A 17,661-nucleotide genomic window follows, 5' to 3' on the forward strand; every position below is an offset into this window, starting at 1 on the left:
TGGGCACGGCAAGCTTGGTACACCACGTTCCTGGAACTTTCCGTGGTGCCTCACCAACGGCTGCGCCTCACTCCCAGCCTCCTCACTCAGAGCCATGGCGACATTCAGCACCCAGATCCCCAACAGTTGAACCTTGCGATTTGGCTCCTGAGGTGATAGAGTTTGGATACCTGAACTTGCCTCCTGAGTGCATGAACATCATCAAAGAGGCAAGACGACCGACTACCAGGGCCTGCTATGCAGCCAAATGGAAGCAGTTTGTTATTTACTGCTCCAACAATAAAATTAATTCGTTGGACGCATCTACGCAAAACATCATATGTTACTTATTGCATCTGTACCAATGCAACCTAGCATACAGTTCCATCAGGATCCATCTGGCTGCCATAGCCGCTTACCTTCAAAACAGGCAGCATCTTTCCGTTTTCAGGGTACCTGCCATTAAAGCCTTTTTGGAAGGACTTAAGAGAGTGATCCCTCCCAGACACCCCCCTTCACCAGTCTGGAACTTAAATATCGTTCTCACCAGACTCATGGGGCCCCCCTTTGAGCCACTCCATTCCTGTGACATACAGTTCCTCACCTGGAAGGTGGCCTTCCTAATAGCTATTACATCACTGCGAAGGGTCAGTGAACTGCAAGCCCTCACAATTCAGGAACCTTACCTGCAAATCCATGCAAATAGAGTGGTGCTTTGCACCAACCCTAAATTCATGCCAAAGGTGGTTTCGCAGTTCCACCTTAACCAAAATATAGAACTGCCAGTTTTCTTTCCTAACCCAGATTCAGTGGCAGACAGAGCACTGCACACTTTGGATGTCAAAAGAGCTCTCCTGTATTACATCGACAGGACAAAAGACTTTCGAAAGACTAAACAGCTGTTCGTTGCATTCTCTCTACAACATAAAGGCAACCCTATGTCCAAGTCGGGTATAGCCAGGTGGATTGTTAAATGTATCCAGATCAGTTATCAAAAAGCTAAGCGCACATTAACAGTTCCCCCTAGAGCGCATTCCACACGCAAGTTGGGGGCCTCCATGGCTTTCCTCTAGAGGACATATGTAAGGCAGCCACATGGACCACCATACATACATTTACCAAACACTACTGCGTAGATGTACACTCCAAGCAGCAAGCTGCTGTAGGACAGGCTGTTCTCAGAACTCTCTTTCAGACTGCTGCAGCTGGCACGGGCACCCGCCGGTAAGGAGGAAACTGCTATTTATTCTATGCACAGATGTGAATTCAGCAGCCCTCATGCCTCGAACGGAATATGCTACTTACCAGTATGCATCTGTTCTTGGCATGAAGGGCTGCTGACATTCATATCGCCCGCCCTCCTCCCCGGTGCCTGTCGCAGCTGCAGCTCTCAGAATCATCTTCAGGCATGGTCATCACTTTCAGTATTACACTCCATCTCTGCCACAATGGCGAAAAACAATCTGGGGATGGAGAGGATGCCCATGCGGACTGTAGTCCAGGGGAGGAGCCACCTATCTCGTGATACTTCGAAGACTCTTCCAGGACAACAATGTGCAATCATCCGGACCCAACACTAGGCGGCGATCTATGCACAGATATGAATGTTAGCATATTCCTTTCAAGCCTTGTGGGGACTGAGACCGACTAATGTCGGTCACCGACCCTCACCGTCGGTGCCTCCACTGTCTCGGCGTCCATAATGACGACAAGACCTGATCCGACTGTCGGGCCTTAACCTCGAAAGCTAGGCGGGAGCGGTCCCGCAAGCGGCTCGAGCTCCGGCAGTCGGCCCCGCGCCGTGAGAGGTCCCGGTCCGGGCGGAGGTCGAGGGACCGGTCGCGGGGGCGGAGCCATCACAGCTCTGGGAGTCGACATCACTCCTCAGGTTCGAAGTCGTCAGGTAAGCACAAGTCGAAGAGACGTCATCGCTCTTCCGATTCCCCCAACGCTTGCGCGATGCGGCCGGGGGTTCGGGTGACACCGCCCACGCGGCTCCGTCGGAGTCGTGGGCGTCGCGACCTGCCCCATACCCTTCGGTCCCTGGGCAGCAAGCAACGCAGGAGGAGATCGAGCGCTTCCTCATGGCCATGAGGTCCCTCACGCCTCCGGTGGGTTCCGCGGCGCCTTCGGGCCCGGCGGACAAGTCTGGGGGCCCTAGCGGGTCGGGTGCTTCGGCCCGACGCCGGCGGATGCTTTGACGACACCGGCGCCTTCGGGCCCGGCGCCGTTGGGCCCCACTGGATCCGCTTCCAGATCCGGATCATCGCCGGTCGACCTGACGACCTCACCAGCGCCGGTTCCACAGGTGACACCTCCGGCGCCGTCCTCTGGCGGCGCCGCCCCCAATACCTCCCTCGACCCGGTTCCGGCGTCGGAGCGGCGCCGCTGGGCGCCGCTCTCGACGGCTCTTGGGGAGTTCTACTTCAATGAACCAGACCTGTCCTTTACCAACCCTGATTACTAGGAGATGGGTGATGAGGAGTATTGGGAGGGGTCTGAGGACCCTCTGACACGTGAGTGCCAGTCCCAGGAGGACTGGACAGGTGGACTTGGGGATGCCAGTGGTCTGGACATCTCGCCAGACACTGGTTTTGTCTCACCTCCTAGCGTGGCTAGGGAGGAGGGGGCAACCTTCAGTGTGGTGTTGACGCGGGCAGCCCAGGCCTTGGGCCTTGAGCTCCCCGTCGCGGCCGTGAGGACTAATCTCCTCACTGAGGTCCTTAAACCGCAGTCAAGCTCAACCGAGCCCCTGCTGCCGTTTAATGAGGCCTTGACTGACGTTCTTTTGGGCACTTGGTCCAGGCCCGCTACAGGCCAGCCTATAGATAGGCTCCGGGCGACCCTTGTTTCCTGTCCACCCACCCGACCCCTAAGAGCCAGGTCATCCAGGCCTCTAATTCCCAGACCGCATTCCCGTCGGCTCCGCCTGATCGGGAATCCAAGAGGTATGAGAATTATGGAAAGAAAATATTCTCCTCCCTTAGTTTGGGACTGCGGTCTTCCAACACAGCATGCCCCTTGGGCCTTTACACCCACTCCCTGTGGGACACGGTCGTGGAGGTGCTGCCACAATGCCCGGCGGAGGTCAAGGTTAAACTCGCCCAAGCCCTTGCGGAGGGTCGAGATGCGGCACGTTTCTCCATCCGGTGTGGGCTGGATACCACCGACTCACTGGGCAGAGCTATGGCAACGACAGTGGCGATTCGTCGCCATGCCACGCCTGTATGAGGTCCGCCAACTTTTCAGCGGATGTCCAGAATACACTGATGGACATGCCGTTTGATGGCAGTCGCCTCTTTGGCGACAAGGCAGACCATGCGCTTGAGCTCTTTAAGGACTCCAGGGCTACGGCCAAGTCCTTGGGCCTCTCGGTCCGCGCCAGCAAACGGGTGCCTTACGCTCCTTTTGTGGCCAAGGAAGGGGCGCCCCCACACGTGCTGCCAGCCATGCACGGCAGACTAACATACAACGCGGTGGCGGCCGTGGAAATCGCCGTGGAGGCGGTCGGGGACAACGGCGAGGCCAGTCCACACCTTCCCCAGCAGCATCCGCCTCAAAACCCTCCTAGTCCGTGCTTTCAGGCCCATGTGACGCCAGTTGGGGGCAGGGTTCGCCATCACCACTCCCACTGGCGCACTGTCACGTCGGACAGGTGGGTGCTGCAAATCGTCCGAAGGGTCTACTCCCTCCCCTTCGAGACGGCCCCTCCAGCCATGCCACCGCAATACCACCGCGTATCGGGGGATCACTTGCGGCTTCTACAGGAGGAAGTTACGGCCCTCTTGGCCAAAGGGGCTATCGAGCGCGTTCCTGGGCCAGAATTCGGGTGTGGTTGCTACTCCCACTACTTTCTGGTACCCAAGAAAGGCAAAGAGGGCCTACGCCCTATCTTGGACCTACGGAACGTCAACGGCTTCCTCCGGAAGGAGAAGTTCAAGATGCTGACACTGGCTCAGGTCTTAGCTGCCCTGGACCCAGGAGACTGGATGTTAGCGTTGGGCTTGCAGGACGCTTATTTCCACATCCCCGTCACGGTAGGCCACGAGCACTTTCAGTTTACCGTGCTCCCCTTCGGCCTTACCAGCGCCCCACGGGTGTTCACGAAAGTGATGGCGGTGGTCGCAGCTCATCTGCGCAGGTTAGTGGTTTCAGTCTTCCCCTACCTCGACGACTGGTTGGTGAAGGCGTGCTCGCCCCAGACAGTCGTCAGCGACCTCCAGACGCCGGCAGATCTCCTGCACCTGCTGGGGTTCTCCATCAACATGCCAAAGTCACACCTGTGTCCCTCTCAAAAGCTCCTTTTCATCGGAGCGGTTCTCGACTCGGCGCAGTTTCGGGTTTATCCTCCCGAACAGCGGGTTCGGGATATTCAGGCTCTGATTCCGGTCTTTCAGCCTTTATCCCGAGTCTCGGTCAGGTTGACGCTGCGGCATCTGGGGCTGATGGCTTCCTGCATCCTTCTGGTGCATCACGCCCGTTGGCGGATGCGGGCTCTGCAGTGGGACCCGAAGTTTCAGTGGGCCCATCATCCGGGCAACCTGTCCGACCATGTCCTGATCTCAGAGGGCACTGCGAGACAGCTGCAGTGGTGGCTCACGGACCGCGATTGGGTCAGCTGCAGATCCCTGTCCCTTCCCCAACTGGAGCACGTAGTTGTGACGGACGCATCCCTCCAGGGATGGGGAGGCCACATGGGAGAGGCGGAGATCAGAGGCCTCTGGTCTCCAGCGGAGTCCCGGCTCCATATCAACCTGTTGGAGCTGCGGTTGATTCGTCTTGCACGAAAGGCATTCCTCCCCTCTGTACGAGGGAGTGTAGTGCAGGTGTTCACGGACAACACCACCGCCATGTGGTATTGCAACAAACAGGGCGGGTCGGGGTCGTGGACCCTCTGCCAGGAGGATCTGCGCCTCTGGCAATGGCTGGAACATCAGGGCGTGACCCTGGTGGTTCAACACCTTGCAGGTTCTCTGAACGCCAGGGCGGACAAACTCAGCCGTCGGTGCATGATGGATCACGAATGGCCTCTGAACTCGGACGTGTGGCAAGGCCTCTTTTCAGCAGTGGGGAGAGCCTTGGTTAGATCTATTCGCCACAGAAGAGAACGCGCAATGTCATCAGTTCTTCGCTTTTTGTCGCGAGTGGAATTGTGGTCTGTTGTACGCCTTTCCGCCTATACCACTGCTGCCCAGAGTGTTAAAGAAGATCAAATGCGACCGGGCCCAAGTCATCCTTGTGGCTCCGGACTGGGCACGAAGGTACTGGTATCCGGAGCTACTCAGTATCGCAGTCGATCCCCCGGTTCGTCTGCCTCTTCAGGAGGACCTTTTGTCGCAGCAACAGGGGACGGTCCTCCACCCGAACCTGTCCAGTCTCCACCTCCATGCTTGGAGATTGAGCGGCGACAGTTGAGGCCATTTGACTTGCCTCCTGAAGTCTGTAATATCATTCTGGCAGCCAGGCGTTCCTCCACAAAGTCAGTATACACCTGCAGGTGGAACAGATATGTGGCATGGTGCACAGCAAAGGCTGTGGATCCTCTCTCTGCCCCTCTTTCCGAGGTTCTTCTCTTCCTTCTTTCTCCTGCCCAGCATGGCTCTGCTCTGGGCACTATCAAGGGCTACCTTTCTGCCCTTTCAGCCTTTCTTATGCCTGATCAACCATCTTTGTTCAAGTCCCCTATTGTAAATCGTTTTCTGAAAGGCATCACACACACGTTTCCACCTGTTCCCTTCGTGATGCCTCAGTGGGACTTGAACCTGGTTCTTACTTTTCTGATGTGCGCTCCCTTTGAGCCACTTCACAACTGTCCTATCCGCCTTCTTACTCTGAAGACTGCTTTCCTGGTTGCCATCACCTCTGCCAGGAGGGTGAGTGAGCTCCAGGCTCTGTCCTCTAAACCTCCTTTCCTTTCTGTCCATCCGGACAAGGTTGTGTTGCAGACAAAACCCTCTTTCCTGCCCAAGGTAGTCACAGCCTTCCACATTGGGCAGTCCATCACTTTGCCCACCTTCTTCCTGCCTCCACATCCCTCGAAAGAGGAAGAGAGGCTCCACCGTCTGGACCCAAAATGTGCGCTCTCATACTATCTGGATCGCACACTTCAGTTCCGGGTGGATGACCAACTCTTTGTTGGTTACGTGGGTGCTAAGAAAGGACGGGCGGTGCACAAACGGACCATCTCTCGGTGGATTGTGTTGTGCATCCAAGCGTGCTACTCTATAGCTAAAAAGGAACCTCCTGTTGGGCTGAGGGCCCATTCCACTCGGGCCACGGCGACTACTACTGCCCTGGGTCGAGGACTCCCCTTGCAGGACATTTGTCAGGCAGCTACGTGGGCCTCGCTGCACACGTTCGCAAGGCACTACTGCCTGGACAGCCAAGTCCGGAGGGATGGCTTCTCTGGCCGTTCCGTCCTCCAGGACTTTCTGGTTTGATTATTGGTTCGCAGACCCACCACCGGGGGTCTCTTTCAGATGCACAAGTTACTACTTGTGTAACGATATATCTGTAAGAGACATTAGTTAGTGATAGATTCCTTACCGACCCACCCATCCTCCCCGTTCTGCGAACCAATATCTAGGGTTAAGGTCATCCCCTTTTCAGGGCCCTAGTTTCAATGGCACCAGTGTTGGTTTTTGACATGGCTCTGCGTTTTTGTCGCGGAAAAGCTGTGTCTAAGAACTGACGTCCGCACGCGGAGGCGGCGTCTAAGTATTTCCGACGACGTCATCACGACGCCGACGACGGACACGGAGCCGCAGACGACGCCTACCGATGCGCAAGGGTACTGCTACGCAAACATTTCCGGATCCAGTCCGACGCCTGGGGATATTCTAAGGTAAGGAATCTATCACTAACTAATGTCTCTTACAGATATATCGTTACACAAGTAGTTCCTTGTGCATTTGGGAAAAGGTCATAGGAACCCGGTTTGCTTAAATCATGCTTTTCTAATTTTGGTTCCGGAGGCCGATATGTGGTCTCCTGATGTGTTTTTGACAAGGCCCTTACAGACTGAAACCGGTTGGGACAATTCTCACTTGCATGTGACTTTTTTTTTTTTTGCTCTGTGTGTGGATGGGTTCAGGAGGATCGGCTTTAAAATAGGACTTACCTGAGTGAGGGTAAAGAGGGGCAGGAGAGGCACATGCTTGATGTTCACCACTGAGAGCCAAGATGGCATGGTTTCAATCCAGCCCAAAACTGCCAAACCCACCCAGTGTGCTTTTCCTATTATATGGGGGTCTTGGTGATTTATTTTTATTTTTTTACCAGTTTCACAGTAAAGGCAAACAAAATAAAGAGATTTTACACATTAATGAACAATTTACAACATATTTGCTACCATGCGCACAAAGTTAAGATTTCTCAGGAACTACACATCAAATACAAAAATAATTATTTGTGGTTATAAGATTGCATGCATGCATGAGAAGCAGAGTTTTAAATAAAGGGGAAGCAAAAGAGGGAGAGAGAGGGAATGTAGAGTGAGGGTGAGCGGGACAACAGAGTGATGTAGAGGTGGAGGCAGAGAAGACTGAGAAAGACAGGTGAGAGGGGAATGTATAGAAAGGGATTGGGAGATAGTTGGAGGAAGGTGCAGAAGAGCATGAGATGGAGGTCAAATGAAAATAGAGAGAAAGGTTATAGGGATGTGGACATTAGAGGGAGTAAATGAACGATGGACATATGGAGAAAGAAGTTGAGGGGTGGAAGAGAGATGGGTAGCTGGATTGAAAGTGGTGGGACAGAGAGGACTTAAGATGGAAAGAGAAGCAGAAATATTCTTGTAGGTACATATGTTTGTGAGTTTTGTAGTTAAAGTTTGTAATTTCAGGTCAGAAGAATGTTCTTGTATGTACACATGCACTACATACTCTTGCCATCTAGTGTTGGGCTGGGACGTTTGGAAGTTGTTTTCTTTAACCCCTTCGATGCTTGTGACGGAACCATTCCGTCATCAGTCACGGCTGAGCTGTGCTGATGTCGGAATGGTTCCATCATGACCACACCCTGTTCTGCAATGTCCAGCACAGGGGGGGAATTCAATCAGCAGCCAAGGTGTTAAAGAAGTCTTTTGGAGTCAGGAGGTATAAAATGACTCCTCAAAATATAAAATATTGTATAACTTCTAGAGCAGCATTCACATTAGATAGCTTGGATATCACTGTCTTATGACAAATTCCTTTGTAGTATGATGAGAACTCTCACTCACTCTTAGGTGGCATGCTTAATTGAAGGGTTCTTCCTCACAACACCTCCCCGAAGTTTAAGGTGTGAACTGCAACTCCCTGTGTGAAAATAAATCTTTGCCACTCGTAAACCCAAGCAACCCAAGACCAGTTTCACTCTTGTTAGTGCTCCTTAGGCGGATACAGCCTGGTTCCAGTGGCACAGTGTGCACAGGACCCATGTCTGGGCCCACCCATTGCCATGTAAGGCTGAAGTATACAAAAAGTGATGGAAGGAATGCTTGAATTAATCTCATCCACTGGTAATTATTTGGCCTGTATCAGAGTCCATCCTTATTTTGCACACTGTGCCACGTCAGTTTGGACCGAGCCATATGCAAATCAGTCTTGACCCTGCTCCAATGGGAACAGCCCACTCCGAACTGCCATGCCAGGACTTTCCTGATCCAAAACACAAGCATCCCAAGACCTGTTTCGCACTTATTATAGCTTATCAGTCGGGCATCGCTTGATTCCCGTGGCACAGTGTTCTCAGGACTTGCTTCTCGGGCTTACCCGTCCTACTTAGTAGACCTATCAGCTTTTCGCAATTCTGCAATTTTCAAATTTAGTGTGATATTGGGAGCGTCTGTGATGCCCACGGTATTTAACGAGCCCACCGCAAAAAAAGAACAAAATAACATTTATTCCAGTGGGGTATGTGTTTTTTAACCTGTCGCCACTCCAACAGAGTAACCATTCTAATGAGCAAGTTAAGAATAAAAAACACCATACGGGGAGATAATTCTCCTCTCCTCTTACCTGATTTGATCTTCAGGGCTTGTCACTGTGCTGTCAGAAAAGGTGGCCAGGTGCTCCCCACGTCTCACATCTCCATCCTTTGTGAGTTGCTTGGGTGGCATGGGAAGAGCAGAATGCCATGCATAAGCATTGTATTTAAATCTGTGCCACATCTCTGACTTGGGAGAAACCACACTTGCCCATAAACATCGATCTGTGTTCTTTATTTTTTTTTAAATGGCTTTAAACTTGTGTCTGGTTCTTGCTGATGGGTAAATGCCATATAAAATGGATATAGTCTGCTAAGTCACAGTGCTAATTGCTGCAGGAGACCAAGGCAAGGCCGTACAGCTAAACCCAGCTTGCTTTGTAGAGCTCAGAATGAACTACACCCTTGACCTTCTAACATAAACTTTGAAAGGAAGATAGGAAATACTAAGGTAGAGTTCTTGTTTTCTCCACCTCTATGTAAAGGAAGTGTTTGGTCCCACTGTTAGTGCTGTCTGTCTGAGGTACCAGTAGCAGTGGAGGCTAGGTATCGAGGAGCCAAAGAAAGCAAGCGATTCGCACAATTTTCATAATTGCTTGTAATTTCAGCAAAATTATGTGTAATGCTCATCCATTATTTAGTGGAATATTTTAGCGTGAAATTCACCCTTTTGTCAATTTCCGATGCGAGTGCGAATTTCTTGCAGATACCGGAATCTGGCTCAGCTCGAGAATTGTCCAGCCCAAAATGAATCAAACTGTAATGTGGATTATGCCTGCACCTTATGCGATAAAAACAAAGCAGTGATCTTTTTGATGTAAAATGGGCAAGAGCAAGAAATACCCATCTAATGACTGAATCGCGCGATGTGAAACTAGAAAATCTGTGCTTAGTCCTGGCTGCCCTTCTTGACCAACCTGTATGATCCTGGGCAAATACTTTAATCAGAGCCTCCTTCTTCTGCATTATCGCATATGAAGGCACCTTCAGAAATGTGAGTTCAGGATATGAGATGTACAAAAGCCTCTTGTGTTTGATTTAATAGGCTGTAATATTTCATCATCTATCATAATGAACTACTCCACGTGTAGATTACAAATGACAGATCATTTGCCTCTTAGTTCGCTAGTGGCATTGTCGTCAAGGCAGGTAATAAATGTTTCCAAGTTTGTTTAAAAGCTATTACTTTTAATAAACACCTTTCAATGCACAGATATAATGTGATGTATCTGAAAGAAACACTTTAGTTATTGATTCCTTACCTAGAATTACCCCCAGGCGTCGGACTAGATCCGGAAAGTTTTTCATCAGCAGTACCTCTTAGCGTTGGAACGTGGCGCCGGTCTGCTCCACGTTCGTTGTCTCGCCGGGATGACGTCACGGTATCTACTTAGACGCCTCCCTCACGAACTGGCTTTAGTTCTTTCTTTTTCCACGCCAGCCAGCGCAGATCTGGAGAGAAAGGTACCTCCAGTCACTTTTTGACTGACTTTTTTCTCGACTTCTTTTTTGAGGTCCATCGATTCCTGGTGCACTAGAGATGCCCAGCTTTAAGGCATGGGGTTCCTGTAACTGACTAATGTCGGTGACTGAACCTCACCACATGTGCCTCTTTTGCCTAGCGTGCGACCACGACCCCAAGTCGTGCTCCGACTGCCAGTCGATGGCGCTGATGGCTTTGCGGGAGCGGTCCCGAAAGCTGCTTGAGCGCCGGCAGTGGACTCCGCGCTGTTCGAGGTCCCGGTCGCAAGTGAGTTCGAGGGATGAGTCGTGGAACCACCACCATTCGTCCATGTCATCGAAGTCTTCTCATTCTGGGTCGGGTAAGTCTAAGCATAAGAAGAAGTCAAAGAAGCATCATCGCTCTTCGACTTCTCCACGTCGGTCGGCCGACCCGACGGGGAATGCGGGTGGTGCCCCTCCTGCTGCTCCTTATGCGGAGCCTGAAGAGTTGACTCTGCGTTTCCCTCCATTCCCGGGACCCGGATCGCCTCCCGCCCAGCTTCGTACGTTCTACGAGGCGATGCATGCCCAAACCCGCTGGCATGCCTACGGCCCCCTGGAACTCAGTTTGGGGGCCTAGGACTTCTCTGCCGCCGGCCCCCCTTGGATCCAGGCCTAGATCCGGATCGGCGCCGGTTGACCTGATTACCCCTCCACCGGCACCGCTTCCTCCGGCACCATTAGCGCATTCGACGCAGGTCAGCCCCCTGGCCGGCATCGACCCCAGCCTCCATCCCAACGAGGATCGGCGCCGGTTGACCTGATTACCCCTCCACCGGCACCGCTTCCTCCGGCACCATTAGCGCATTCGACGCAGGTCGGCCCCCCCGGCCGGCATCGACCCCAGCCTCCATCCCAACGAGGACCCGGGGCCGGACCGGTGTAGCCCGATGCCAGATCCGGTGCCAAGAGCGGTTTTTGTGCACCTATTCACTCGTGGGGTCCGTTTTCGGCCAGATTGGCACCCAGAGGATGAGGAGGAGGACTGGGAGGGGTCAGGAAACCCTTTAACTGATCAGATGTAATCTGAGCAAGACTGGAGAGAGGAACTGGGGGATGCCAGTGATCTGGACCCCTGACCTTGGCATGTTGTCTCCACCTACTGTGGCTACGACGGAGGGAGCTTCATACGTAGTGCAGGTGGGGCTCTCAACCTCGAACTCCCAACGGTGGCAGTCAGGACTAACCTCATGACCGAGGTGCTTCAGCCGGCGGCGAGCTCTTCAGATTCTCTGCTTCCATTCAACGAGGCCCTTACTGACGTCCTTTTGGGTACCTCGTCCAGGCCCAACACGGGGGCTCCCATGGATAAGGATGATTGCCCGACGCCACTGCCCGGCTCCTGGGGACCCCACTTTCCTTTCCCAATACCCCACCCCTGAGAGGTTGGTGGTCCAAGCCTCTACTTCCAAAAGCGCATTCCGTACCTCTCCACTGGAAAGGGAATCCAAGAAGCTGGATCATCTTGGAAAAAAGATTTTCTCTTCTGTCAGTTTGGGACTGCGGTCGGTAAACACTGCATGTCTATTGGGCCGTTCTTCCCACTCTGTGTGGGACTTAGTTGCACAGGAGCTGCCTCCATGCTCGGTGGAGGCCGAGATGGTGCTCTCCCAGGCTATTGCCGCTGGGAGGGATGCGGCCAAGTTTACCATCTATTGTGGACTGGATACTGCTGACTCTCTGGGTAAAACGATTTCTACGTCCGTAGCTCTTCGACGCTACGCCTGGATGAGATCCACTTTGTTTATCTGGGAATATCCAGAATACCTTCATGGACATACCCTTTGATGGCTGCCACCTTTTCGGCAACAAAGCGGACAAAGCTTTAGAGCATTTCAAGGACTCACAAGCTATGGCCAAGTCCTTGGGCCTCTCAAGCCTCCCCGCACAGCCTGCTTTTCGTCCCTTTCGCGGCTACGGAAAAGCTGCCCCTCTATGTCCCACCCAAAGCCACAGTCTGCAGCACGTTAACCAACCTTCAAGTTACCCAATCTTCGCACAGGATGTGGGAACACCCGTCATTGTTCCGGGGGCCAGCAGTTTGGTCATTCCACCCCCAGCCCCCCTCCCGACTGCAGCAGCCTCCAAACCTTCCTAGTCCGATGTTTCATGCCCATCAAACACGAGTGGTTGACAGGATTCACCATCACCTCCCCCACGTCGCACCATCACAGCAGACTGGTGGGTTTTGCAGATAGTCCGAAGGGGCTACTCCCTCCCCTTCGAGGCTACCCCTCCTGCCATGCCACCACAATACCACTGCATGTCGGAGGATCACCTGGCCCTGGTCCAGCAGGAAGTTATGGCTCTCTTGGCCAAGGGAGCCATCGAGCGCGTTCCTGTCCCAGAAGTAGGTTGTGGTTGCTATTACCACTACTTGCTGGTTCCCAAGAAGGACAAGGGTCTGCATCCTATCTTGGATCTCAAGAACATCAACCGCTTCTCCCGGAAGGAGAATTTGCTCAGGTCTTGTCTGCCCTCGACCCGGAAGACTGCATGGTGGTGTTGGACTTGCAGGACACCTATTTTTACATCACTGTCCTGCCGGCCCACCGGCGTTACCTGAGGTTCACGTTTGTCCATGAGCATTTTGAGTTTACCATGCTCCGCTTTGGCCTTACCAGCGCCCCTCGGGTGTTCACGAAAGTGATGGTGGTTGTCGAGGCTCATCTGCGCAGATCAGGGGTTTCAGTCTTCCCCCATCTCGACGACTGGCTGTCTCGCCCCAGGCAGTCGTCTCCCACCTCCAGACTACTGCCGACTTGCATTTGCTGGGACTCTCCATCAATGTGCCGAAGTCACACCTGAGTCCATCTCAGAAGCTCCTCTTCATCAGAGCGTTTCCTGACACGACGCGGTTTCGGGTCTAACCTCCTGAACACCGAGTCTGGGATATTCGGGCTATGATTCCAATTTTTCCGCCTCTGTCCCGGGTTTCGTTCAGACTGACCCTAAGGCTGCTGGGCCTCCTGCTGAGAGCTCATACCAGATGGCATATGCAGGCTCTGCAGTGGGTCCTGAAGTTCCAGTGGGTGTAGCATCAGGGTAATCTGTCCGATTATGTTAAGATCTTGGAGGGCACAGTGCGACAATTGCAGTGGTGGCTTACGAACCAGGACTGGGTCCACGGCAGATCCCTCTCCCTTCCCCAACCAGAGCACAAAGTGGTGACAGATGCATTCCTTCTGGGATGGGTTGGCCACATGGGAGAGGCAGAGATCAGAGGCCTCTGGTCTCCGGCGGTGTCCAGGCTCCATATCAACCTTCTGGAGCTCCAGGCGATCCGTCTTGCACATTTCTTCCTTCTGTCCGGGGGAGAGTAGTGCAGGTGTTCACAGACAACACCACCGCCATGTGGTACTGCAACAATATGGGCTGGTTCGGGTCGTGGACCATATGTCAGGAGGCCCTCCGCCTCTGGCAATGGCTGGAACATCAGGGCATAATCCTGGTGGTTCAACACCTGGAGGGTTCCCTGAATGCCAGGGCCAACCAACTCAGCCACATATGCATGATGGATCACGAATGGCGTCTTCACTCGGAGGTGGTCGCAAGGTCTCTTTCAACAGAGGGGAGAGCCTTCGTTAGATCTATTCGTCAACTGAGAGAACTCGCAATGTCGGCAATTCTGCGTGTTGAAATTTCAAAGGCGGCACTCGCTCAGCTACGCTTTTTGTCGCAAGTGGATTTGCTGTCTTTTGTACGTCTTTATGCCTATGCCACTTCTGCCCAGAGTGCTGAAGAAGATCAGGCGCGACCGGGCCCAATTTATCCTGGTGGCTCCGGATTGGGCACCAAGAGTCTGGTATCCCGAGCTGCTCAACATGGCCATCGATCCTCTGACCCGTCTGCCTCTTCAGAAGGATCTTCTGTCACAGCAGCAGGGGATGGTCCCCCAGACATTACTGTCCAGCCTCCACCTTCTTGCGTGGAGATTGAGCAGCGACAGTTTGACGATGTAATCTTGGCAGCCAGGCATCCCTCCACTAAAACGTTATACGCCTGTCAGTGGAACAAATTTGTGGCAATGTGTACAGCAAAGGCTGTGGATCCCCTTTTTGCCCTTTTTTCTGAGGTTCTCTTGTTCCTTCTTTCTTTGGCCCAGCAGGGCTCTGCTCTCTGCACTATCAAGGGCTATCTTTCAGCCATCTCTGCTTTTCTTCGGCTTCCAGATCAGCCATCCGTTTTCTAGTCCCCGGTTGTAAATCGCTTCTTGAAAGGCATAACCCATCTCATTCCACCTTTTCCCTTCGTTATGCCTCAGTGGAACTTGAATCTGTTTTTAACTTATGTAATGTATGCTCCCTTTGAGCCACTTCACAACTGTACTTTGAGGCTCTTAACACTCAAAACTGCCCTCCTGGTGGCTGGTGAGTGAGCTCCAGGCGCTTTCTTCCAAGCCTCCTTTTCTGTCTGTGCATCTGGGCTAAGGACCCATCCATTCTTCCTGCCCAAGGTTGTGACTGCCTTTCACATCGGGCAGACCATCACTTTGCCCGCCTTCTTAACGCATTCTTCGAAGGAATAAGAGAGGCTCCACCGTCTGAACCCAAAACGTGCTTTTTTTTCTGGATCGCACAAAACAGTTCCGAGTGGATGACCAGCTCTTTGTTGGGTACGTAGGCGCAAAGAAAGGTTGGGCCGTACACAAGCGCACTATTCTCCCGATGGGTTGTTTTGTGAATCAATGCCTGCTATTCTCTGGCGAAAAAGAAGCCTCCAGTTGGGCTGCGCGCCCATTCCACCAGGGCGATGGCAGCAACTACTGCTCTGGGACAAGGCGTTCCTCTGAATGACATCTGTCAGGCAGCTACATGGGCATCGCTGCACACGTTCACCAAACACTACTGCCTGGACGGTCAAGTCCGGAGAGATGGCTTCTTTGGCTGTTCTGTTCTCCAGGGCTTCCTGGTGTGACCTTGGTTCGCAAACCCACCTTCGGCGTTGGTATTACTGGGGTATCTATTCTAAGGTAAGAAATCTATAACTAAAGTGTTTTTTTCAGATGAACAAGTTACTTACTTTTGGTAACAATATGTATGTAAGAAACATTAGTTAGTTATAGATTCCTTACCGCCCCACCCATCCTCTACGTTCTGCAAACTGATTTCAAGGGTTAAGGTTATCCTTTCAGAGCCCTAGTTTTGTGCACCAGTGGTCAGTGTCTTGCATGGCTCTGAGCTTCTGGCGTGAAAAGTCGTTTACAGAACTGACATCGGCGCACAAGGGCGACGTCTAAGTAGCTACCGCTACATCATCCCAGCAACACAGCGCCAATGTCTAACGCGGAGCCGAACTACGCCACCTTCCGACACGCAGAGGTGCTGCTGACGAAAGTCTTTCCGGATATGTCTGACGCCTGGGGGTAATTCTAAGGTAAGGCATCTATAACTAACTAATGTTTCTTACAGATATATTGTTACAGAAGGTAAGTAACCTGTTCATTGAGGTGAAACACTTCCGTGCGTTAAAGTACACTTTTTTTTTATTTTAAAGGACTTCATAATATTTTTGCTTGGTTTTTGTTGCACGGCGCTCTTAAAATCAAGCCAGTCCATTGGCTCAGCTGTACTCTCTGTTAATGGAGGCCTGCAACATTTTGAACAGGTGCAACATGTAGCTGGGACCGCACTTTCCTCCTTACACATTAGAAATGTTTTTAATGTAGCTGGTTTACACTTGTGCCTGTCTAGAGAATTACTCTGGCTATGGGATGTTCCAAATAATAAGGACCTGCTAAGTTACTGCTGCTTCTTGATATGTTGAACACCAAAGAATCAACTCAAACAGCATGTTCATGAGTACCAGTGGCTGGGCTTTCTGGGTGCTGTTGAATGTCACCTAAGGGAAAAGATGTCAGAACTTGCATATTCACTCACCCAGACATTTGTTAATAAAACTGCAATTAAAAGTAATGTTGAGGCACACAAAATGTAGAACTTTATCATTTCAAAATGGATTAAGTATGTCAATCTAGAACAAGTCCAGACCATTGCTGCGCTGAAATATGAGGTGGCGTATTCCTCCATCATAGTAAGGTGTTTGTAATTCTAATGTTTGTTTTGTTTTCTATTTCCCTTTGCAGAAGGAGGTCATTCAGGCTCTGCCAAAGCTCATAAAGTTAAACCCTATTGTAGTGAAGGAGGTGTTCAACCGTTTACTTGGAACTCAACACGGTACGTTCAGTTATTTGCATCTACTAAAGCAGCACTGTTTGCTACATGCAGTTTTGCACAGTTTCATTTGACAATTTTTTTTAATTCTTAATTGTATATTGAATTACTACATATATTTGGACCTTTCAGTTAACACAAAGAAGTAATCAATGAGAACTATTTGCAAAAAGTCACATACAACTGCAGTGTGCAACTCTTATTTCCATTATGCCTTTATTAATAATAATATCGACATTTTTAAAGCGCGAACAGCTACCTCAATTAGAGGTGTCCCGGTGCTCTAGCAGTAGGCAGCACGACAAGGTGACCGGCAAGAGACAAACCCCAAGAATATTAATCTGATAGAGACATCTAGCCGCAGATTCCTTAATTTAGAATATCCCCAGGCGTCAGACTGGATCCGTAATTTCTTCTGCAGCAGCACCTCTGCTCGCCGGGAGACGGCGCCACACGACCACGCCCTGACGTCGTCCACCTATGCGACGTCAGTGAGGTCATATAAGTCCCTCCCGGCGCGCTGACGTCAGTTTCCTTCTTTTCCGCGTGCAACACCACAAGCCGAAGTCCCGGCATGAGTGCCAGATGAAGCTTCTGTGCCGGTCGGAGTCGTCTTGTCCCCCGGCCTCTTCAACGCCGGCAGGCCCCTCTACTTTCCAGTTCCGCCGTTGTTCGCCACTTATTGGTAAGTCGCGGCGCATGTCGCCGAGGTACTCCACCTAACTTTCATCTGTTGTCGGGGGCACTGGTTCCCAGGACATTCCGGACGTGCGCCCCCGACAGCCGTCCCTCTATCCGCCCTATCCGGGTGCGGGGGTGACTGACCCAAATAAAGGCCTATGCCACGGCTCTGCAGGCCTCCCTTGGGTCCTCCCTTGTCCCTGGGGCATCCTCTGGGCCTCCGCTACTTGCCCGGGTCCTTGACGGACACGCCGGTGGGTTTGCCCCCGGCGCCAAATAAGCCCTTGCCCTCCAGGGACGTCGGAGATGTAGTATCGTCAGGGCACTGCCCGGCTGGGTCCCCCTCTACGATCCATAT

General features: G+C 52.1%; 1 protein-coding gene across 3 annotated transcripts in view; it reads left to right on the forward strand.

Annotated features, from left to right (window-relative positions):
- SYMPK (symplekin scaffold protein) overlaps positions 1-17,661 on the forward strand; it is a 1,074,905-nt gene that overhangs the window by 855,975 nt on the left and 201,269 nt on the right. For all 3 annotated transcript variants that reach the window (XM_086938396.1, XM_086938395.1, XM_086938397.1), the window contains one exon: positions 16,535-16,625. In XM_086938396.1, the coding sequence (XP_086794522.1) occupies positions 16,535-16,625 (91 nt within the window). The remainder of the gene's footprint in view (positions 1-16,534; positions 16,626-17,661) is intronic.

The sequence above is a fragment of the Lissotriton vulgaris genome, chromosome 9, assembly GCF_964263255.1.
Source record: "Lissotriton vulgaris chromosome 9, aLisVul1.2, whole genome shotgun sequence".
NCBI classification, from domain to species: domain Eukaryota; kingdom Metazoa; phylum Chordata; class Amphibia; order Caudata; family Salamandridae; genus Lissotriton; species Lissotriton vulgaris.